The 20660-nt window shown below is 37.8% G+C and overlaps 1 protein-coding gene across 36 annotated transcripts in view; it reads right to left on the bottom strand.

The window, feature by feature from the left end:
* Window positions 1–1454: 1454 nt before the first annotated feature.
* The window catches only part of tcf7l2 (transcription factor 7 like 2), a 109162-nt gene continuing 89956 nt past the window's right edge, over window positions 1455–20660 (bottom strand). For 4 of the 36 annotated variants that reach the window (XM_015347527.2, XM_015347539.2, XM_015347534.2 and 1 more), the window contains 9 exons: window positions 20491–20593; window positions 18571–18657; window positions 13985–14125; window positions 13334–13496; window positions 12568–12675; window positions 11096–11159; window positions 10518–10568; window positions 9458–9530; window positions 1455–3564 (listed from right to left, as the gene is read on the bottom strand). In XM_015347527.2, the coding sequence (XP_015203013.1) occupies window positions 3162–3564; window positions 9458–9530; window positions 10518–10568; window positions 11096–11159; window positions 12568–12675; window positions 13334–13496; window positions 13985–14125; window positions 18571–18657; window positions 20491–20593 (1193 nt within the window). In that variant the 3' untranslated portion in view covers window positions 1455–3161. Of the gene's footprint in view, window positions 3565–7927; window positions 7957–8730; window positions 8805–9457; window positions 9531–10517; window positions 10569–11095; window positions 11160–12567; window positions 12676–13333; window positions 13497–13984; window positions 14126–18570; window positions 18658–20490; window positions 20594–20660 lie in introns of those variants that run through there. The other 32 variants (XM_015347531.2, XM_015347540.2, XM_006630764.3 and 29 more) reach the window with 24 other exon arrangements.

A 20660-nucleotide genomic window follows, 5' to 3' on the forward strand; every position in this document is an offset into this window, starting at 1 on the left:
GAAATCCGAAACCTTTCATTTTGTAGAAGTATGGTACTAAAGTGCCAGTAGGGGGCACACAGGGATTTATCAGTTATAGCAATGCTGCAGAAATTGTAATGGTGATTCGACGGTGACATGGGTATCTCTGAATTGTGTAACTCAGAAAAAAGATCTCAGGAGGCAAAAATGTAACACATTCTGGAAAATAATTTAAAGATAACTGAGAAAAAAATATTAATCCTATTGCTGAGGAATTAAACACTCGCTATGTTCAGACATACAATTTCTCAATACTGTGGATTTTGTTTAATTACAAAGGGCAGGTTGTATTAACACATCCCAGTGCCAAACTTGGTGGTGTGTATCACAATGGTCTGCACTAAACCTTTATTCTTTGCAAAATAAGTTCACTGTTGGTGAGTCCACTGAAGGTCATTTAGTCAAGCCTCCAAGGTAATGAAGGCACAAAAATATTGTCTTCTTGATAAGTGGCGCATATTGGTTCTTTTTTGCCTTTTCTCCGGAACTAACATTCAATAGGTTAAATCACCTCATCACCTGTGCTAATTAGCTTTCTAAGTAAAGGGGTAATTTAGTGCTTATGCAGTCAAGACACTTGAAAACATCACAATCAGAAAAGATGAATTATTCAAAATGATGACAAAATAGCTAATCATTTGTAAAAAATAAAGTATACTTTATCTAAAACATATATGCAAGAACACAAAGATAAGGTTTCTTTTGATGTTCAGTAAATAAAAACCAAGTGTAACACTAACTCTCTCACTAATTGGCTAATGCACCAATACCCTAGGTATTTGCCATAAGAAGAACAAACAAAACTGGGTGCTCAAAGATATTATGGTGTATGACTTTACTGACAAATGTGGAGAAATCCTTATATAATTCACCAAACATGAGTGATTATGTAATTTAGTTGGAATGATTTGATTTACCTGTAGCAACCAAATGTGTCTGATGGTTGAATGGGCTCCTCTTTTCTAAACCTTACTGCCTACCAGTGAACTGTAGTTTAGCTTCACATTTTCTGTAGAACAGACAATTCAGTTTAATAATGGAAACACACATTTTCTGTGGTCCCAGGAACCAAAATAAACCGGCTTCCCCGATACCTGGTAACTGGTGCACTTCCCTTCTGTAGGTTTATCTTGTCACGCTACATTTAGCTGCAAAACAGTCCGTAGTTAAGCCTGTAACATTAGACATCTGTTTATTAAAACGTGTTTCTGGGTTTTCATGGAATAAAATTAAGACTCTTTTCCTTATTTTTGTTAAGGGCCAGACCATAAAATGTGGAACATCTGACACAGTCACTTTAACTAGAAATGACATTCCCTCCCACCTCAATTCTTTTAACGAAACTTTACCAAAACCCTTTAGTTCAAAACACACCAAGTCAGCTCAGGAGAGCAAAAGAAGAATGAAAAAACAAGCAAAAAAATGACAATGAATTATCTGCACATACTAACTCGCTTTTATTAATCCAGAACTGCATGCTACAGATACTGTACAGCATAAACATTTATTCATTACAAAAAATGGTCTTGAAACCATTAAAAATGAAAACAAACAAATGGGAAAAAAGGGAATAAGAGCATAAAATAGAACAGGAACATCACAGCCGTTAGGAAACATTCAAACTATTCACAAAAAATGTCATCATTAGCATCTTAGTAAACCAGAGAGAAATCGAGACAGGTTACAGTCGCGTCATGTCAACTACAATGGCACCGAATGGATGATTTTCTTGTAGCTTTTTACAGCCTCTTGCAACATCAACATGCCTATTTTTGCTATCTACCTATATGTAGTAGTGTACTTAAAAGTGGCAGTTTGTGTGTTTTGTATTTAATCTTTTTTTATGAATAACCTAATATACATAATTTGGCCCATGTGGGTTTATACCTCTGTCTTTTGTTCATTTTGATTATTTGACAATCTGCTACCAAACACATCTGTTATAGCAACATTTATACTACATACATAGCAATCTATGTAACGTCACAGCAAAATATGGTTAAAAAAAATACAGCATAAAATTGGGGAGAAGAAAATTATCACAAGTTTGGCACGGAAAACTGTACATAATTCTACAGTCTGGCAGAGATAAGACTGCGTATTAAAAAAGGAGGGTTTCAGACTTTTCTTCCCCACTCTTGAAGACACTTTCCCCTTAACGCATTCAAGTTTCTTTTGAATAATGGCTTATAGTTTTATTTTTGTAAGTAATGTTGTGCACATAACTATTCCTCAAAAGCATCTACACTGTTCTTTTGGTGGCAACTGGATTTCTTTGAGAAGAAAACAATGGAAAAAAATAAAACTTTTAAAAATCCTTGTACAAATGAATCATTTTTTTATATATATAAGTTGCTTACACTACGAAAAAAAATCTTTATACAATGTGTTAAGAAAGGAAAATATTTTAAAAAGGGACAACATACAAGCAATCTCTAAAGCAATAAATACTACTGGTCCTATAGCGTTGTGATTTTCTTTTGTATTAAAACCTCAGTCCCCCCCACCCCCCCCAGTTAACTCAACCCTCAACCCCCAACCCCAACTCCCACAGAAACATCAACGCCATGGAACAATGCATATTAACACAGTACCCCCCCCCAAAAAAAAATATTTCTGTACATTTAAACAATAACAAATAACATCACGATAAAAGTTGTTCCGCACAATTGAAGAAATGGCACTGCATTCATTGTGCCCTCAAGATATGAACAGATGTAAAATGATTGGTTCGCAAGCTCGTATTTAATACAAATAATAAAGAAGAACCAACTCCTTCGGACAGGGCTAACGTAATATTTTTTTATTGTTTTTTGATTCTTATTATTATTTTATATCAGTCTTTGAGATGTATCTATCTATTGGAACTACATAACAATTATGCATTTTTTATTGTTTTCTTTTTAAACACTAAAAAGACCTCAAACAGTTGTCGATAAAAATTTTGGCAAAATCACAAAGCTTATAATCTACAATTCTTTTTTTTGTTTCTGAAATAATGATGGGTCAAATATTGACCAATGAACTCGATAAAACAAACTAATTCATAGCCATATGGCACAAAAGTTTAAACAAACAAAAAAAACAAGAGAAGGAAAATTACAAAAGGCGAAGACAATAAAGACTAAAGCTAAACAGGGCTATTCTATAGACTTGGTTACGAGCGAAAGAGGCTGGGGCTGTGTCCCAGAGAGAGGATTATGGGAATGCAACAAGGACGTAGAAGGTCTTGCCAGCGATGAAGATCCAGACTGTTGGGAAGTAACAGCTTGGTGTTCCAATGCCCCGTTCTGGGTGCCTGATTTGCCAGCCGAATTTTCCAACAGAGCTAACGGTGATGGCATTGTTAGGTGAGCCAAAGGATCGGGTTTCATAGTCAGTGAGAGAGGTTGCATTTGTTCAGTCTGTGGTTTTGAGTCTTTTGAAGGGGAGGCTATCAAAGAGGGAGAGGAAGGAGGAGAATCTAATAAGCTTCCATCTGAAGAGGGTGGACTGGCGCAGCTGCCTTCACCTTGTATGTAGCGAATGCACTTTTTTTTTCTCCTAGAAATAGGAAAACAGTTAACTGTAAACAAGATGGCAGAGGCACTCTGTAGGACAGCTAGCTGTCTGCTTAACATCCATGTTGCCACAGGTTAAAGAATGCAAAAAAAATCTGTGCTCAATCATGCTAGTCTCAGGTTTTCCAAATCTATTTTCTCATATGACACACTACTAATTAACTACGCTCAAAAGTTAGGTTTAGTTTGTTGGCATTTCATAAAATAGGTCATTAAAACTGGACAACTCCCTTTGTCTGTCAGCAAACACATCAAATTGAGAGAAGACAAGAGTGAAGAAAAGCGTGAAAGAAGAAATGAAGAAGGGCAAACATAAATGGAGATAAATTGCACAAGAACGAGAATAACTGGTTCTATGGCCTGCAGGCTGTGAGTCTGAAATAACATAATTAAGGGTTTGGTAACATAGATTTTCATTTGGTTTGAGGACTTAAGTTGCTCTGCTCATGATGCAGACGGCAACGTTGACAAGAAACTACACCCGTGTATTGTGAAATAGGCTAAAGATTTATCCAACCAGCAATATCTATGGATATGAGGGGGTCTACTGCGTATTGCCTTGCACAACGGGTTAAGTTGCAGCTTTCTTCTTTTTTCTTTATCTCTGGTAGATGCGAGGTTTGGAGAGGGGGGTGGGAAGGGGGCGGCCTCAGTTAGCTTAACCACAACATGATACACATGATCTGCCCCAAAGATATGTCTGTACTGGTGAAAAGTGGCGTCGCTCTGCCACATTTCCGTTTCGCTCCAGTAACTGCCGGGTCACGATCTCCTCATCTAACATGCCTAGAGCTGCTGAAGCTCGTCAGAGAAACAAGCGTTGGGTCTCACAGAATCTCCACGGTGTCGGATGCAGCTCGGCCTTCTTTACCCTGCATGTCTAATCGGTATTTCTCAGAGGTGGCTGGAGCCGCCAAGCCAGGCCTGTCTAGAATGGCTGGAGAGTTCCCTCCAGCCCAAGCTCACAAAGCCCTTTCCTACTTTAGAGGGGAAATGAGCTGAGCTTGAGGAACAGCAGCAACAAGAGAACCTCTTCAAAACCCCTTCCTTCGTAATGTCTGGTCTTGAGTTAAAGAGAATTAAGATTTCAGAAGCCAAGACAAGTCCCTTAAGATGGCTCATTCCAAGCAGCCTACTAGACCCCCCTCACACACACACACACTTTCTGCCTATAACCCTCCTGAGCATCTTCCTTCGATTTTCATCTACACTCACTATAGCTCCTTTTCAGCATGGCTCTTAGTATCAGATTCCACCATAAACTCATATTTAGGAATAAAACTTTCGACTTATGATGTTAAGTGCTGCGATCCACTTCCCATTCTGTCCCTGTTTATTTGATATTGATCGTAATAAAAACATTTCTGCTGAGGAAAAACAAAATTTTGTAATTGTTTGGAATTAATTTAAAATACTCGGGTAAGAATCGTTCCGCAAGTCATACCCCTGCCTGTACCCACGCAGGTTCTGCCAACAAGCATTCAGTTCTTAGACCAGAGTGAGACACAGAGAGAGAGATAGAGAAAGTCGTGTTGGGAGGCGGTTCTGTTAAAGCCACATAAGCCTGCAGTGTCAGTACATGCTAAACTAAAAAAAAGTGTTTCATGCTTTCTCTCATGAACAAGGTGAGTGAAGAGCTGAAAGATAAAGAGTACACAGGGAAAAGAAGGAAAAAACAACAACAAAATGTGTGCAAGTAAAGAATTACACGACATGCCACATTAAAAACAAAGCAAACAAAAAAACAACAAAGAGCTAATGTATCAATTTGATGTGCTCTGACAAATCCCAATAAAATAATCTGACTATAGCCAAATGAAAAGTACAAAGCAATTCAGTCTAAAACAAGAATATGTGCCAGTAAAATTCCTGTAAATAATGTAATCTATTTCATATTTAATATAACCAATTGTTCCCTCTCATTTCACCCATGGACTGGCAATAGTGGTCTATGAGAGGAATTATGCCAAATACAGGATTCGCAATACTGCGGCTCAACTGAGCAAACCTTTTTACCTCCTTGTAGCCTTTAAAACATGAACAAGACCCCTTACTTGACTGAGTCTGACGGTATAAAGATTATCCATGAGAGGACTTGTAGGAGAAAGCATAGTTAATAACTGACTGTCTCCCTGGGAATGTTTTTCTATTAAAGTCAGAAAAGGTCTAAATCTTGTCCCATTTTCTTACAAAATCACATGGAGTTTGTTTTTCAAAAGTTCAGGGAAGCTTTCGCAAGCTGAAACAATTCAGATCCAAGTATGGTTTGGGGACTGGAAAATTATCATTCCTCAGGCAAGGGGATTAAACAATACTTACTTAAAAGCCTTTGTTATGTTATGCCTTGAAATGAATAAAATGATGTCTATATTCCTTAGGTCTCCTTAGGTCTTTACAGTATATACTCTTTAAACAACTATGATGTCTCAGCTGAATGCATCATCTATAAAGCAGATTATTTTAGTACACTACTCCATAGAAATGTGTATGTGTGAATTTAAAAATTCAGTTTTTTTAAATTATAGCAAAAGGCTGGGGAGATTGTGGATGGCATAATTCCTTTTCAACACCACTCATGACTAATAAGACTTTCTTTTTTGTACTTTTCTCACTTCAACCAAGGTCAACCCTACAATAAGCTTCCTATTTATTCATATACTTGCATTCTACAACAGAATAAAGGCAAGACAATGTGTATTTTCAGTACTAAACATGGTTATTCTCAACAGAAATCACACTGTACATGAATAACAAAAACCTGCCAGATGTGAAAGGTCAATCATTTCATGTTGCTCACTGAGATGATTAACAACTGAAGCACAGTTAGAATGTCAGATACTGGGCATGCAAGGGGACAAAACACAAGTGATAGGTAAGCAAGGTAAGAAAAGAAGCTCACATGCACTAATAAAGAAGAATCAGCCAGTGAAAGTGAAACTAAGGAACGTGACTTGCCATCTTAATATTTAATCACTGTGCTGAAATGTTTCAATCAAGATAATGAGCAGTGGCTAGTCTGCATGTTATTCCCTCTATCCTGGCATAGGCTAGGAAGCTAACACCATTGGTAAAATAGTTAAGAGAGAGACAGGGAGGGCCCTCTAAAAGTTAGATTATAGTAGAGTATGACTATCAGAGGAAATAACACAAAAAAGTGTTAATATCCCTTCATTGAGTGGTAAGTCTCACTCCAAATACAAGCCCGGTTTCCTGTATTTATCCTATGTTCCTATTGTGCCCTTCTGGTATGTTTTTTTCCAGACTGCTTCACTTGCAAAATAAAAGTTGTTTTTTTTTTGCAGAACAAAGGGGTTTTCAGTAGTGTGATGAGGATTAAATTGGAGGCTATGCATCTCATTTTTCAAAATGTGTACTCTTAAGTCTTAGCCTTTAACACAGAAGGTGTCAAATTCAATTATCGGAAGGACTTAATGTCTTCAGATTTTTGTTCAACCTGAGCTTTCAGTTATGTAGTTGGTCGAATTGTGTAATTAAATGCATAACTCAAATACTTCTATCCAGGTTCTGGCGGTTTTTAAAGGTAACAGTATTTTTAATGACATGAATGGTTTGCATAATCAATTGCAAAATATCTTAAGAAACACCCTAGATGTGTCTACAAAAATAATGAAGTTAATTGTTTAACAGACTGCTCAGGATGAAACAAGAACCAGAAGATATCATCCCTCCAACAACTGGGTTTCATAACCCTACTCCAAAACTGGGCTTTTTAAGGACTTGAAATAAAACTTAAGGAAAACTGACTTCATTGAGTCACCTCACTAAGGCTCCCAGACAGCTAATTTAAAGCCTACAGATACTGTATGGGCAGCCACTGCTAAGTATGGAGAGTGCCTACTCAGACAGACTTTTATTAAGATTACCAATATGTATTTAAGAAGTGAAAAAAATCTGAGGTGTTGCTCCACTTTATTTAATTTTTTTTTAAATCAAGTTTATATAAAACCTGGAACAGGTTGGTTACAATATGATCGTGTACTAAAGACCATCTTTCATCAATGTGTATCATAGAAACGACCAAGAACTTTATCCTAAAATGTGCTGGAACTTAAGTTATGTTCCACTGATGATGCATAATACAGGCTAAACCCTTTCATTTGTGTTGCATCAGTGCTTCTCATTTTCTTCTTAAAGGAATGGAAAAAAAACAAACTTGTGAATGCTTTAAATGCTTAAAAATAACAATGGAATGACAGTGATAATTCATGCTTTGCTCTTGCTAAAGCAAAGTACAAGCAGTTCCACGAGACAGGACGACACAATGAGTGGAAGACAGAGCAAGCGTTACACAGAGAAGGGTATTACTTAGCAGAAACAAATACCTACCATGAAAATATTCCAAATTCAAAGACTGCTTGTGTCAGAACAAAGAAACAACAGATTTGAACTAAGTAACATTATTAGGGAAAGGGTGTGCAAAGAAGGACAAACCACTCTGGTCCCTCCACCAAAAAAGCAATTGCAAAATGAGAAAGGCTAATCAATGGCTCGGAAATGGGACACAGAATAAGCAGATACTGCATTAGACCTGTAGCAGAAAGTGGGTTGTGGGCTAGAAGTATAGAAAATAATCTGTGTCACTGAGACTATGTAATCTATTTATTATTTTTACTAATGATATATTTAAACATGTATGTTTTCTTAATTAATATAAAACTAAACATAGATATATGTAGTGAGATTATCATTATGGAATATCAAGGTTCTATATATAAGGTTATTTTAAATACATCAGAAGGAAACAAATAAATAAATAAACATAATTGTGTTAATATTACGAACAAACTGTCTACAATATGTATTTCAGTTTATACTGTGTATTTAACACCAAAAATCATCAGCTATCAATGTATCTTTGAAAATCATCATAGTACAGCGTATTTTCTCAATAACTTCTGGATATAATTAATCATAAATTTGCTACATACAAAGCCAGTTTCTGCCACAGAACATTTCTTTAAGAGAACATTTAATTGCTGTGTTACAGCATTAGGCTTCATTTTAGCAAAGGGATCACAGCGTGTTAGAGAGTTTATTTGCATAGGGAAGACAAAAAGCACACATAAGAGGAATACTGCTGGTTTCATTTTGTTCAGTCTCATCCCCAAAAGTTACTATTGGGAATATACCTGCATGGTTTGCACCATAAACTCTGTTGGTCAAGCCCGAACAATGCACGACACTTCTTTGGGGTATTTGCATCTGTTAGCCAAAGGTAAACACAAAAATAAAACAGAAAAGAAAACAAAGTGGACACTGGTCATTGGATATGGCATCTAGCTAGAGCTAGGGTTTCAGCTGTAGTAATTGGTAATCTCCCCTTACCAGTTTTCCAAACATTCCCTCGCCCTCCCAACCAAGCAAACACAGTGAACACCTACACGGTCGATTTGTTCATATCATCACCAATGCAGGTAACTCCACACTGTCGTAGACTGTTTCTGAGGATCGTTTTATCCAATTTTCATTTATATTTTTGAACAATACCAAAAACATCTGGCAACAGAAAAGCTTCCAATTTAAGTTCGTTTCTGGCTTTTGGTATGCGTTGCCCAGAAAACGCACACGCACACGTGACATGAGACCTGCAACTCGAAACAACGACAAGAAAAAAACAATGCCTGTGCAGATTACAGAAGCTGCAGAAATATTGTTTGGGCATAGTCTTTGGGGTCTGTACCCGGCTCACCAATAGCTCACAGAGGCAGGGGAGAAGGGGAGGTTGGCAAGGAAACGGGGGGGGAATTTAACCACAGAAGAAAACATAGATGCGATAGCTGGAAAAAAGGAGAAAGTACCAATTTCAAAACCAGCTGCAACCACAGCCATAGCAAGTCCGGGAACACTATACACACCTGCAAGGGCCGCACCAGTTATTCTGCTGATCAAGGCCAAAGCGCGCTCGGCATTTCTTAGGAGCGCTCAGGTCTGAACGAATTGGAGAAAGAAGCGAGCAGAGAGGGAAGAGAAAGAAAGAAATAAAAAAATAAAGGGAATAAATGAATCTGCTTGATACCAATTACGTAAATAGAAAAAAAAATGGATGCAAAAAAGGCAAAAAAAAAAGAACAAAGAGTAAACGTGGCAATTAAAGCTGCAGTATCCCTTTTCTAAAGGACTGCCGTTTCACAAGTAGAAAGAGAAACGTTAAGTGTTAATTCAGCCGTTAGCAAATCAAGAGAAGAAAGATGTGGCCGGGGTCTCTGTCATTAATGAGAGCCATCCATTTCTGTTTTAAGGTCGTATCTTAAAAGTGAGTTTGTTAAATTAGGAAAACAACATCATGGGAGATTGCAGCTTTGATTACTTTTCTGCAATATACATGATTTTTAGTTCTACATTTTAAAAAAAGAGATAGTTCAGTAGTAGGAGTAAGCAGGCTGCAGAATAGCACTTGTTAGTCCCAGTGAGGGAAAACACTAGGCATTGAGCTTGCAAGAATTAGATCAAAATCAATACAGTATTTTTTAGGTGGAAAGGTTGTGCAGAAAGAGCAAGGCAGGTTAACTGCATATTCATGCTTATAAAAAAAGGACAAGCATAGCTACTAAGCAATTAGATTAAGGAGGTTTACTTTTGGGTTATTTTCTGCAGATTTCTTTGAAACAGTCGCTTTAAAACATACTGCATATTCAATTTGCCAAATGGGGAATGTTGTTAAATAATGTATTGTTTTATACAAAGAAGCATCATTATAAAAACATACTTTTGTGTTATGAACATAAAAGAAAGAAATCAACCAATTAAAACAAACGCTCCAAAAAATAAACATGTCCACGTTACTGATTAGCATTTTTGCAAACGACTTTGCAGTATTACACATGTGGAAAAAAATGAAATAAAAGAAAAATAAGTAAATAAAAAGGGGAAAAAAACAAAAGTTAGTACTTTAAGGACTCAAAATGACATTAGCACCTGTAATCGGAGGAAGTGAAAGGCAAGGGTTTGGAAAATATTCCCTGTGTTCTGAAAAAAAAGAACAGATAAAAGGCCTTCAAAAAATGATCTAGACTGATATTGGCTGCAATAACAGGTTAACTATGCAGTATTTGTCCAACGCACAAAATGGATAAAAAATAAACAAAACAAAAGAAGCAAACCTCCTTAATTTAAGATGGGGGGTGATTTTTTTAAAAGCATGCATCAGAACAGACAGGTACAGCCCACGTTAACATTCTCAACACAAGTTAAGCAAATTGATAACCAAGGCACAGGCATTAACTTTAACACTGGCAGTTAATTGCTCTTGAAACTGGGACTTCAACAACTATTAAAAAACCATAATTATCACAATGTTGGGTTCATGCATTGGCAATTTGTTATCTGCATTTAACAGAGCACAGTAACAGGCAGTACATAACAACAGCTAAATGTTGTGCTCGACAGCAAACCACATACAAATGTGCCAGGCAAAAGCTGCACTCTTTGAGATGTCACAAGTCTGACACATGATGGGTATCCTCTATTATAAGAGATAATTGCTGCTCACTTACCATTGGTCTCTCCTGGTTGTTTATCCCTTTTTCTCTTCTTCTTTTTCCCCTGTTGATTTCCAGTCAAAAAAAAGAAACATAGAAACCTTAGTTATTATTTTGCAGAAAAATAGACATGAAACAAAAGACAGAGACCACATTCTACTAGAGCCCAGAGCCTTGTACAGCCACAAAAGAACATTTTCTTTGGACATTATTTCTGTCTTTTGCTCTTTCTACTTTATCTACTGCTCACTATGACCTGGGTCTGAAGGCTCACAGCATGAACAAATATTTCACAATCTCTCCTGTACACATGTGCTCCAATGTCATTATACGAGACAACTCAACCAGGATTCAGCAAAGATTAACACCGCTGGCCAATATTTAAGAGAGTTTTATAACCATATGTGTGTGATGGATGCTGAATATAGATATTTTTATTCTGATGTTTTTGGTTGCGTTTATAATTATGCGTTTATTGTGTGAGCAGGTATAGTTGCTGCTATGTAGAAGCGATCATTCTGGCGACCATTCCAGACCTGATCCGGCTACTGGAATGTTAATAGATTTGTTACAAGGCTCCATATTGATCAGTTTGGTGCTTTGTCAAGTCTTTTCTTCCACGGCCACAAGACAGTACTTATGGTGGATGGGTAGGCTCAGGATAGCCTAAGTGACATTTATGGTGCAGAACACCTCCCAGAAACACTACCGGAGCTTTCCTTTTCCTTTGAAAAGCAAGGTATTCACACAAAAATAGATACTTGGATTTACTGCCATTAAACACAGTGGCGATATCTTTAAGGGCAACAAACTGTTATTTTATGTGCATACATTTCTTTTGCACTAGCACACAACACATTTTCTAACATACTTTACATATAGTGTCGTCATTTCTTAATCAGGGCATAAAGAACAGTGCAAAAAGGGGATATACTCTAATACTGTCTATAGGTACATTACAACAAGGTGGTATGGCAGTTAGCAGTTCTTCCTCGCAACTCTTGAGTCCTGCTTTTGATTCCTGACTGCTTTTCTATGTGGAATTTACATGTACTGTCTTTGTGGAGTGTTGCAATTTCCTCTGGCTAGGCTGAATGGTGTTTCTACACCGTCCTTGTGTGTTTTTGTATGAGTGCCCTGCAATGGAACAGTGTCTCTTCCAGGGTGTAATCCTGTTTTGAGCCCTGGATAGGCTGTGGATTGCTTTAACCACTCAAAGATTTTCTGACAGTGGATAAATGGACATTGCAACAGGTTACCTGGAGTGCAGTTAACAACTAAATATTTGCGTTTCATTCCATCTGAGGTAAAACATCGCAAGTTGTGAAATTACCAAAAAAACGTGCTGAAAGGAGGAGTCCTGATAAACAGCACTGTTCTACCAGACAAAAAGGAGTCTGAAAAGAGTTGACTTCTATAACCATTCTCATGGAGTAGCAAGCAAATAAAGTCAGTTTTTATTCCTTGTTGAAAACTTAAAAACTCACATAGTTGTCTCGTGCTGACCAGCCCGGGTACAACTGCATGTGAAGTTGCCGTTCTTTTCTTGCCAGCTCATAGTACTTTGCTTGTTCTTCCCTAGATAGAGCATGCCACTGACAAAAGATAAAAAAGGCCCACAACCAGATTACTACAGATTCATGAAAGCTCAAACAGAGAAAATCATGAGCTGAGATCTATAATAAACTTTATATAAATATACCATACAACAATTTCAAACCTATGAAAAGCTAGTATTGACTTAAGAAGCTAGGTTTACTGTCTCTTGAGCCAATTAATCAACGTTCTTATTGCTACAACCAAAGGCCTATAGCCATAGTGGATGCTGATGTACAGGTGTCTCTGTAAATTGCTTTAGGTAGAGGTATCTCTGCTAAATACAACTAATAACAGAGAATACATTTATGGAAATAAAAGTGTGATGTTAACATTAATGATCAGGGAGATATAGCAATGCATTTTGTAACAAAGCCATAAAGCTGTTTAAAAAAAAACTTCTCAAGCAGTTGAACAAACTCACTACTACAGCACTAAAGACAAAAAAAAACGTTCTGGCACTACTGAAGGCTATCGTACTATTTCCGCTTAAATGCGTGGGTGAAGAAGACAAAACAGTCCAAGGCATCTTAGGAGTCAGCGTGCCACCTACAGAGTTCCCAACACCTTATGCAAATTCTACATTGAAGATAATATCAATTCTTCGTTCTACACATGGACCACCAATGTTAATACGGAAAGAATAGGTCTTCCTACCCGCCGGCCAAGAATTTGATTGATAGCTGCGCTTTCTTTCAACGTGCACTCTGCTACTACTTTCGCTCGCATTTCCTTCATATACAACATAAATGCATTCAAAGGTTTCTTTATGTGAGGCTGCTTCTTCTTCTCTTCCTCCTTTTTTGAATCCTGATGTTTTCTGGGGGTAAAAAGAAGGGGAGGGGGGAGACTCAGTGAAAAGACACCGTTTTTGAGTTTTATTTCAGGAGAAGAATAACATCACATTCATCAGTTTTAAGGCTGAGTGAAGACATATTACTTTGTACCTATTTCTTTTCTTGACATTCAAATATGTACACAGACATCACCCAAGAAAGAATAAACACAGCTCAGTATTTTTCATTGTATTTCCAGCAACTACTGGATTCATTTTTTTTGTTTTAATAAAAACAACCTTCTTTCAAGACTAAGTATGTGCCACAGGGTGATTTTAGTTTAAAAAAATGCATTTTAAACAAGAAGTACCAATTATTTATTTCACCTTTTATTTTCTTAAGTAAATTTATATTCTCCTGAACACCTCTGGGAAGGCTTATATTTACTTCTTTAGAGCACTCTTAATTACACAATGTATAGACATTATAGTCAGCAGAAAGAGAAGCAAGAGAATACTAAAGGAGTACTTACGAACTATTTAGAGAGCCAATGTCACTCTGGGAAGACTCTTGTTTGACGCTGGGTGTGACAATAGCCGGATGAGGAATTCCTGTAGTGTGTAAACTGTGGTGTGGAGGGACCATGTGTGGGGGAAACCTGGAGGAGAGAAAACTGTGTAAATAGTCAGAATAAAAATGAACGAAAAAATGCGCAGACAATTTTAATACACTTTGCTGAGAGTGGAGCGAGCATATGCAAGCTGTCACCACTAATCAATCAAGGAAGAATTAAACTTAATGAATCTCATAATGTTGCCACTACACTCTCAGTGTCTCCGTTAATTACAATTGACACAGTGTGACAGTGACACTCCCACATTAGCAGAATTGCGCTAGAAGGAAAACAATTGTAGTTACTGCACATAGAATAAACAGAGCTTTGCTTCACTTAGGATTTGTAGCCTTGAAAATTTCTTCTGAGCTCACAGTAGTGCATTTCCTGTACCCCTCCCAGTCATGTGAGACTCATATCTCTAAAATACAGTACAAACTCTAGACAGCTGACATTTAAAAGCAAGGCATTAAGGGGTTACGTGTAGCCTGCGTGTGTGAACTAAAAGTACAGTATCTGATGACTCAATACGCTCATGTCGAAAAGACAAGCCTCAATCTCAGTACACAGATTTTAAAAATGATCGACCATTGCTACAGTTCCACGAAATGCAATAGTGTATTGACATTAACTCCCCTTAAGATATATTTTTTGCAAAACAACTTTTCTGTGAGCGATTTCTGTGTTTCGTTCTCTCATCTAAAAATATTTAAGTTAGGGCACCTTTCTGGGATGCAAAAACAAAAAGGAATGCCTTTATAGAACTCCCAGAAAGGTTTACAGCTGTTCTTAAAATTGCCTATTTTGTACAAAAGTTCTATTCCACAGGCTTTACAATTATGTATCATTGTCAAAGAACTGCAGCTGTACACTGCACTGAGGCAAAATGTGTAACGGAAACAAGGAGGACCCAGTTTAATCATCACTATCCGAGTTCTCAATAGCGTTACCACAAAATCAATAAAAGGGATCTATAACGAAACATTGTTACAGACTGTTAGTATTCCAGTGTAAATGTTGCCAGATGATGTGACAAATGTCATTTTCTTGGCTTTGAACTCTGGGAGGCCAATATAAGCGAGATGACTTGCTGCTTGGATTTTGTTGTCAATGCCATTGATAAAGGCGAGTCCTGCCTAGACGTGCAACTGCATAAATATGTAAATTCCTCTCTGGGGACACTGTCTGAGCTCAATTGAGCTTGGTGATTATGATGCACTTGGGGTAAGAACTAGGATGGTAAGACAGAATAAAAGCTGGGTCAATCCCTATCTCATATAAGGTCAACAGGCCCTAAAGTGACACCGTATTGGGATCACATGCGAAGTGTGGGACATCAAACTTTAACAGGTGAAGATGCTATAGATGCTTGGTCCTTTCTGTAGAGAGAGGACAAAGCTGTTCATGAAGATAAACCACAGAATAAGAAACCAAAGACTGACATATATCATTAAAAACTAATTTCTTCAATCTAATCTTTGACAGACTTTTGACAAACGTCAAATGTTTACCCCCCTCTAAAAAACAACAACAACTGAAAGATCACCTCTGAACTGAGCTCAGGTGTTAACCCAAACACTAGAGCTACTACAGCACATGCATGGCAGGGCTGAATTTCAATCCAATCTGCATTGGAATATCTTCAGAAGTCGAGGTGGTGTTTGTTCTGCCCCTACCAAATCACCTCGTCCTTCCCTATTATTTTTACGATTATTATTGTTATTATTCAAGGATCCTTTCACTTAATCACAGAAAAGAAAGTATATAGAAGCCCTCACTACAGATCACCTCACAAGTGAAATAACCGTCAGCTACATGGCTGTATACAAATTCAAGGGGAAGAATGAAAAAATTCTAAACAGCTCATTATTCATCACTGTCTGGCTGCATGGCTCCAAGCCAGAATATAATGATGAGCCTAAACTTGCTAGGAACAACTATTTTTTGTTCCTCGGCACTCTCTAGGGTTTTGTTTTCCCTTTCTCCCACCCCGGCACTATTGCTTCATCACTGACATGCTCCTGTTAGCGGCGTGTCATCTGCCTGCCTTTATTTTATGCACGAGCTGTGGGGATGCGTCTTCCTGCAGCACAACCCCCTTTGAGCTGCAGTAGGTCCGTCATTATGCCTCATTCTCCCTGTGCTCTTGTTACATTTCTTCTATTCCAGGATCCAATTTTTTTTTCAAGCCACCGCGTACCCACGTTATGGTTTATACATGATGCTGCTCTCTTTGAAGCTGGCTGATTTCAGAGTCGGCCCTTATCGGGAGAAGCGCCTTCTACCAATTTAGCAGGCAAAGGGCCCCGAAGCTCCAACATCTCAATCTAAAGGGGGTCACCGGGTGGCGCGAATGAGTGTCAGCGAGTGCCGTTTAATTGCCAATCCAGGCTGCTCTGCGGTGTTTAAAGTATAATGACCCATCACTTAATTCTGAGAAACTGCAGCCAGGCATATGGATGGAATGCATATCAAAGGGTTAGCCTGAGCAGGGCAAGGAGCCTACATTTCCTATAACTGTCACATGGATAATAGACGTGTACTTTTGTCACCCCTTTATCAAAATAATGTCTTTAATTTGCTGTACTGTCTTCTTTTAAAAAAAAAACGGGTACCTGGTTATATGCTGTATCAAGGGAATAGCGGGTACAAGAAGACGAGTAGCTTTTGTCATACTAATTCAGCACACAAAACTGCTGTGGACCCCTGTCCCCCTTTCTGTGCCTTTATACTAAGGAAAAAACAACAACCTAAACTGAAATATCACCCAGGTATTCCTGTACAAGAGTCCTTTCCTTGCTGTGTTTATAATGGCCTTTGAACATGCCATTAGGATTAGGAGGACAGATAGTCTCCATTACTGCCTTAATGTTCCTCTGTTTCAAGCACATCAAGCCTGCTTCTGTTTGAAGCCTGCTCCAGCGGGCACATACGTCCTCATTGGTGGACAACTCCATGATGAGAAAATTACGAAGAATTTTAAAACGGAATGGGTAATTGACCAGAAAAAAGTCCACGTGTTCCCTCTGCTCCATTAATAATAATAAAAAAAGACTAGCCACTTTTCTCTGTTTTAACATATAAACGCTAACCTTCTGTCTCCAGAGACAGAGGCCTTGCCTATTAATCTATGCTAATTTAATTACATATTATCAAAATGCATTAGCTGCTTCAGCCCATCACAAAACTCTAAGCATCCACCAATTCAATTAACTGTACTGGAAATCAGATGATCAGAAAATAAACCCATCATTAGGGGCAATTAGTGATTACTTAAACACAGTTCTACTGACTAGTTGGTAAATAAACTAGCAACCACTGGAAATTTAGCTGTAAATAATTAGGGCTGAAAGGAAGGGGGAGGGGGGGGCTTGGGAAACAGCTCAGGGGGGCTTGCGAAGCTTGCGGTGCCACACATCCAAAAAGATCCCTTTCCTTCCTGTGGCTGGTGAATGTTCTGGAGATGGAAAGTGTCACCACCACCATCTTCCATGCCAGTCTGGATGATTAAAATGTTCTGGGTAAATGAGGCTTTTGTTCTACTAGTTTAATTTAATGTGGTATGTGATGTGGTTACATTACGGGTTTTACGTTTTATTTTACATTTATTTTATTAAAGCAAACCTTATTTCTGCAATATCAGGCAAAACCTACATAATGTATTACACAGTGCTTTTTATCCAGACTTTATTCTGAAGCACTGTAGCATGTAGCATGTTTGCACGTAGAATTTATTGTGCTGCCATTTCTGAATAAAGGAAGGCTGTAGTGCATTACAGCACCTCACCTATTGACTTGGCAGCTTATGCTGGGCAGCACCAGATAAATGACAATTCAAAGAGACAAATTCAGTCTTCTCCTTTATCCTCCATTTAATGTGAGATTTACAGACCAACTTTACTTAACAGTCCTTTACCCTTGAAGCTGACCAGTACAAACATCACTTTAAGAGGGGTATCACAACTAAGACTGAAGAATGTTTATTTAAAAGATCATGAAATAACTCCCAGAGCTGGTCATTCACCATGAACTCTTCCTACTTATGCATAAGATACTGCACCCAAGACTGCAATTCAGTTGAAAAGCTATGTTGTCAAACATAGTGGTCCGCAAAGAGCAGCTTAATCTATGAATTAGGTGTGTGATCAGATAATCTCTTACATTTTCTAACAGAAGTACCAAAGCTCTTCAAAACAGAGCGTCTTTAATATATATATATTTTTCTACTTAGTCTCATTAAGTCACAAGAAAATGTAGTATAATACCTGGACATAGTAATTATATTACAAGCAGTAATACCTCTGGAGCCCAAATACTACTAATTAATCATACTTAAAATAATGCTACCACTGCCAGCACCACTAATCGAACCAATTACCATTCCAACACTGATAAAAGATTACCTGCATTGCTAAGATCTAACATTTTACCATTGAGTTCATCATAACAGTGTTCACGGTGTCTGTTGGCAATCAAAAAGGCACACTTTACAGAGCGCAACCCACCTTGACATGGACGCGTTGACAGTGAGCGCAGTGGGGTAGGGGTGCCGAAATCCTCCCGTTGTGATTGGGTACACCGGTTGACCTTGCCTAAAAAGAAGAAAGGCAGAAAGGAAAAAGGTAAAAACCTCTTCCCACGCAGCGAGCGTTCTTCTCATTTGATCAGAACAAAAATCTTGGGGATTGCAGAGCGGGGATCAAAGGGAGCAAACTCTGAACAATTTGAATGCCATAAATCTGATAGGAATGGCTAATTAAATTTTATAACCCCTGCTTATGTCAATAGAGACCCTCTCCCCCAGCTGAAACTAGGTGTTTTGTTGTGATAATTAAAGGCGAAGCGTCGACTGCTTTAATGGAGCCATCACACTAATTGAGGTCTACACTTCCAAAGGAAAACAATAATGAATGTAAATTTATACCAAAATAAAATACAGTGAATCAAAGGGCTGCGTCTGTGCTCGGGGCCTCTTTCGGTATTTAGATCGCGGTGAGAAAACATTAAATTAACAGAGCTTAATTTGTAGCCTTTTGTCATATTAACAAGTGTTGACAAGAGTTACCAGGGGACAGTCCCCATATGGAATTCTGGGTAACAGACTGGCAATCATGGTTCATTACTGTAATTGGACAATACAGTAACATGCAAAATAGCATTCTTGCCACAAAGCAGCAACTAGCGTTTAAAAAAGAAAAGAAAGTCAACTGTGTTGTTGCAAAGTCAAAGCAATGTCTACATGCATGAACTAAGGGCTGCCTATTTTATTTTGCCTCAAGTGTTGCAGCATTCTTAGGCACACAATTGGCAAGATGACTTTAAAGTCACTCGTGGGAAAAGTGGACTGGATTTGGTCATTGCTGTCTTCTGAAAGCTTTAAAACTTTCAAGACAATCACCAGCTACAAAAAACAGAACTAAAACTACAAGTGAACAGCTGGTAGAAAACTGCCCAATGAACTCTGTGCATCTTACATTCCTTGCACCCCTCTCCCTTACCCTATATGCTAGATCCTGAAAATTCAAGCTACACATACAGACAAAGCCATATGAGAAACAAAACAACAGAAATACCTATATGACATTACATCTGACTTTTTAAAAGTTAATAGGAAGCAAAGAAGTGAACATGTAAAACTCACTCAATACTCAAATATGTGCATGGGAGAGTGACTTTGATAAAAAATGATCATTCTTTCTATGCAACACCTTTATATAGGGTGCCTTGATATTGAAGACCTGAAAGGTTCGACTGGCGTTTTGCTTTTTATTTAAGCATAACAGCAAAGGGCCCAATAACAACCGCATCATATCATGATAAAAGTTAGTTTTGTAATTCTTCTGCTTCCTCTTTGCTAAATTGCTCTGATGTTTCTGTTTGGTATAATTTAAGCATTACTAACATTAATTATTCCAGATGTCTCACTGCAACGTCATATTTTATATATATATTTAAGATTTATTTATGTTGTGATAATAAACTGGTAAACACATAAAATGTCCTATACAGTGAAATGTACTGTACAATTAGACAGTGGTTGCACTGCCTCTGTTTTATGGCTGCAGGAATGTACCCACATATCTAAGGTATATAGACAGGTGTCAACCTTAAGGAATGGTAGATTAAAACTTACAAATGAATGAAAATAATTCTAAATTGTTACATAATTTGTGCTAGCTACAAACTACAAGGCATTAAAACAACAAATATTACTGTTTTCAATACTCAGTTGTGTTCTTATTTACTTTTGTTGTGCTGAACGACACATTGAATGTCTGAAATACTGTATGTTCAGTAAGAAACAGTTTAAAGTCAAGTGTCTAGCTAACAGCCACTGTCAAATTGCAGCATCTCAATAAGTTAGACCCATAACTCAACAATTCAAACAGCAATATTAATAGAAAAAGAAAACTGGAACTGCTTACTGTGGTACTAACCATCCTAGCGGATGGGGGATTTGGCCTACTGTGCCCGGCGACAAAGGATAGTATGGAGATATATCTGGAGGATGTGGAGGCCTTGGGATTCCTGTGAAGGAAGAGAAGCATTTTCAGTCTTTCAAAATACATTCCCATTACAAATGTGTACACATCTT

The sequence above is a fragment of the Lepisosteus oculatus genome, chromosome 4, assembly GCF_040954835.1.
Source record: "Lepisosteus oculatus isolate fLepOcu1 chromosome 4, fLepOcu1.hap2, whole genome shotgun sequence".
Lineage (NCBI taxonomy): Eukaryota > Metazoa > Chordata > Actinopteri > Semionotiformes > Lepisosteidae > Lepisosteus > Lepisosteus oculatus.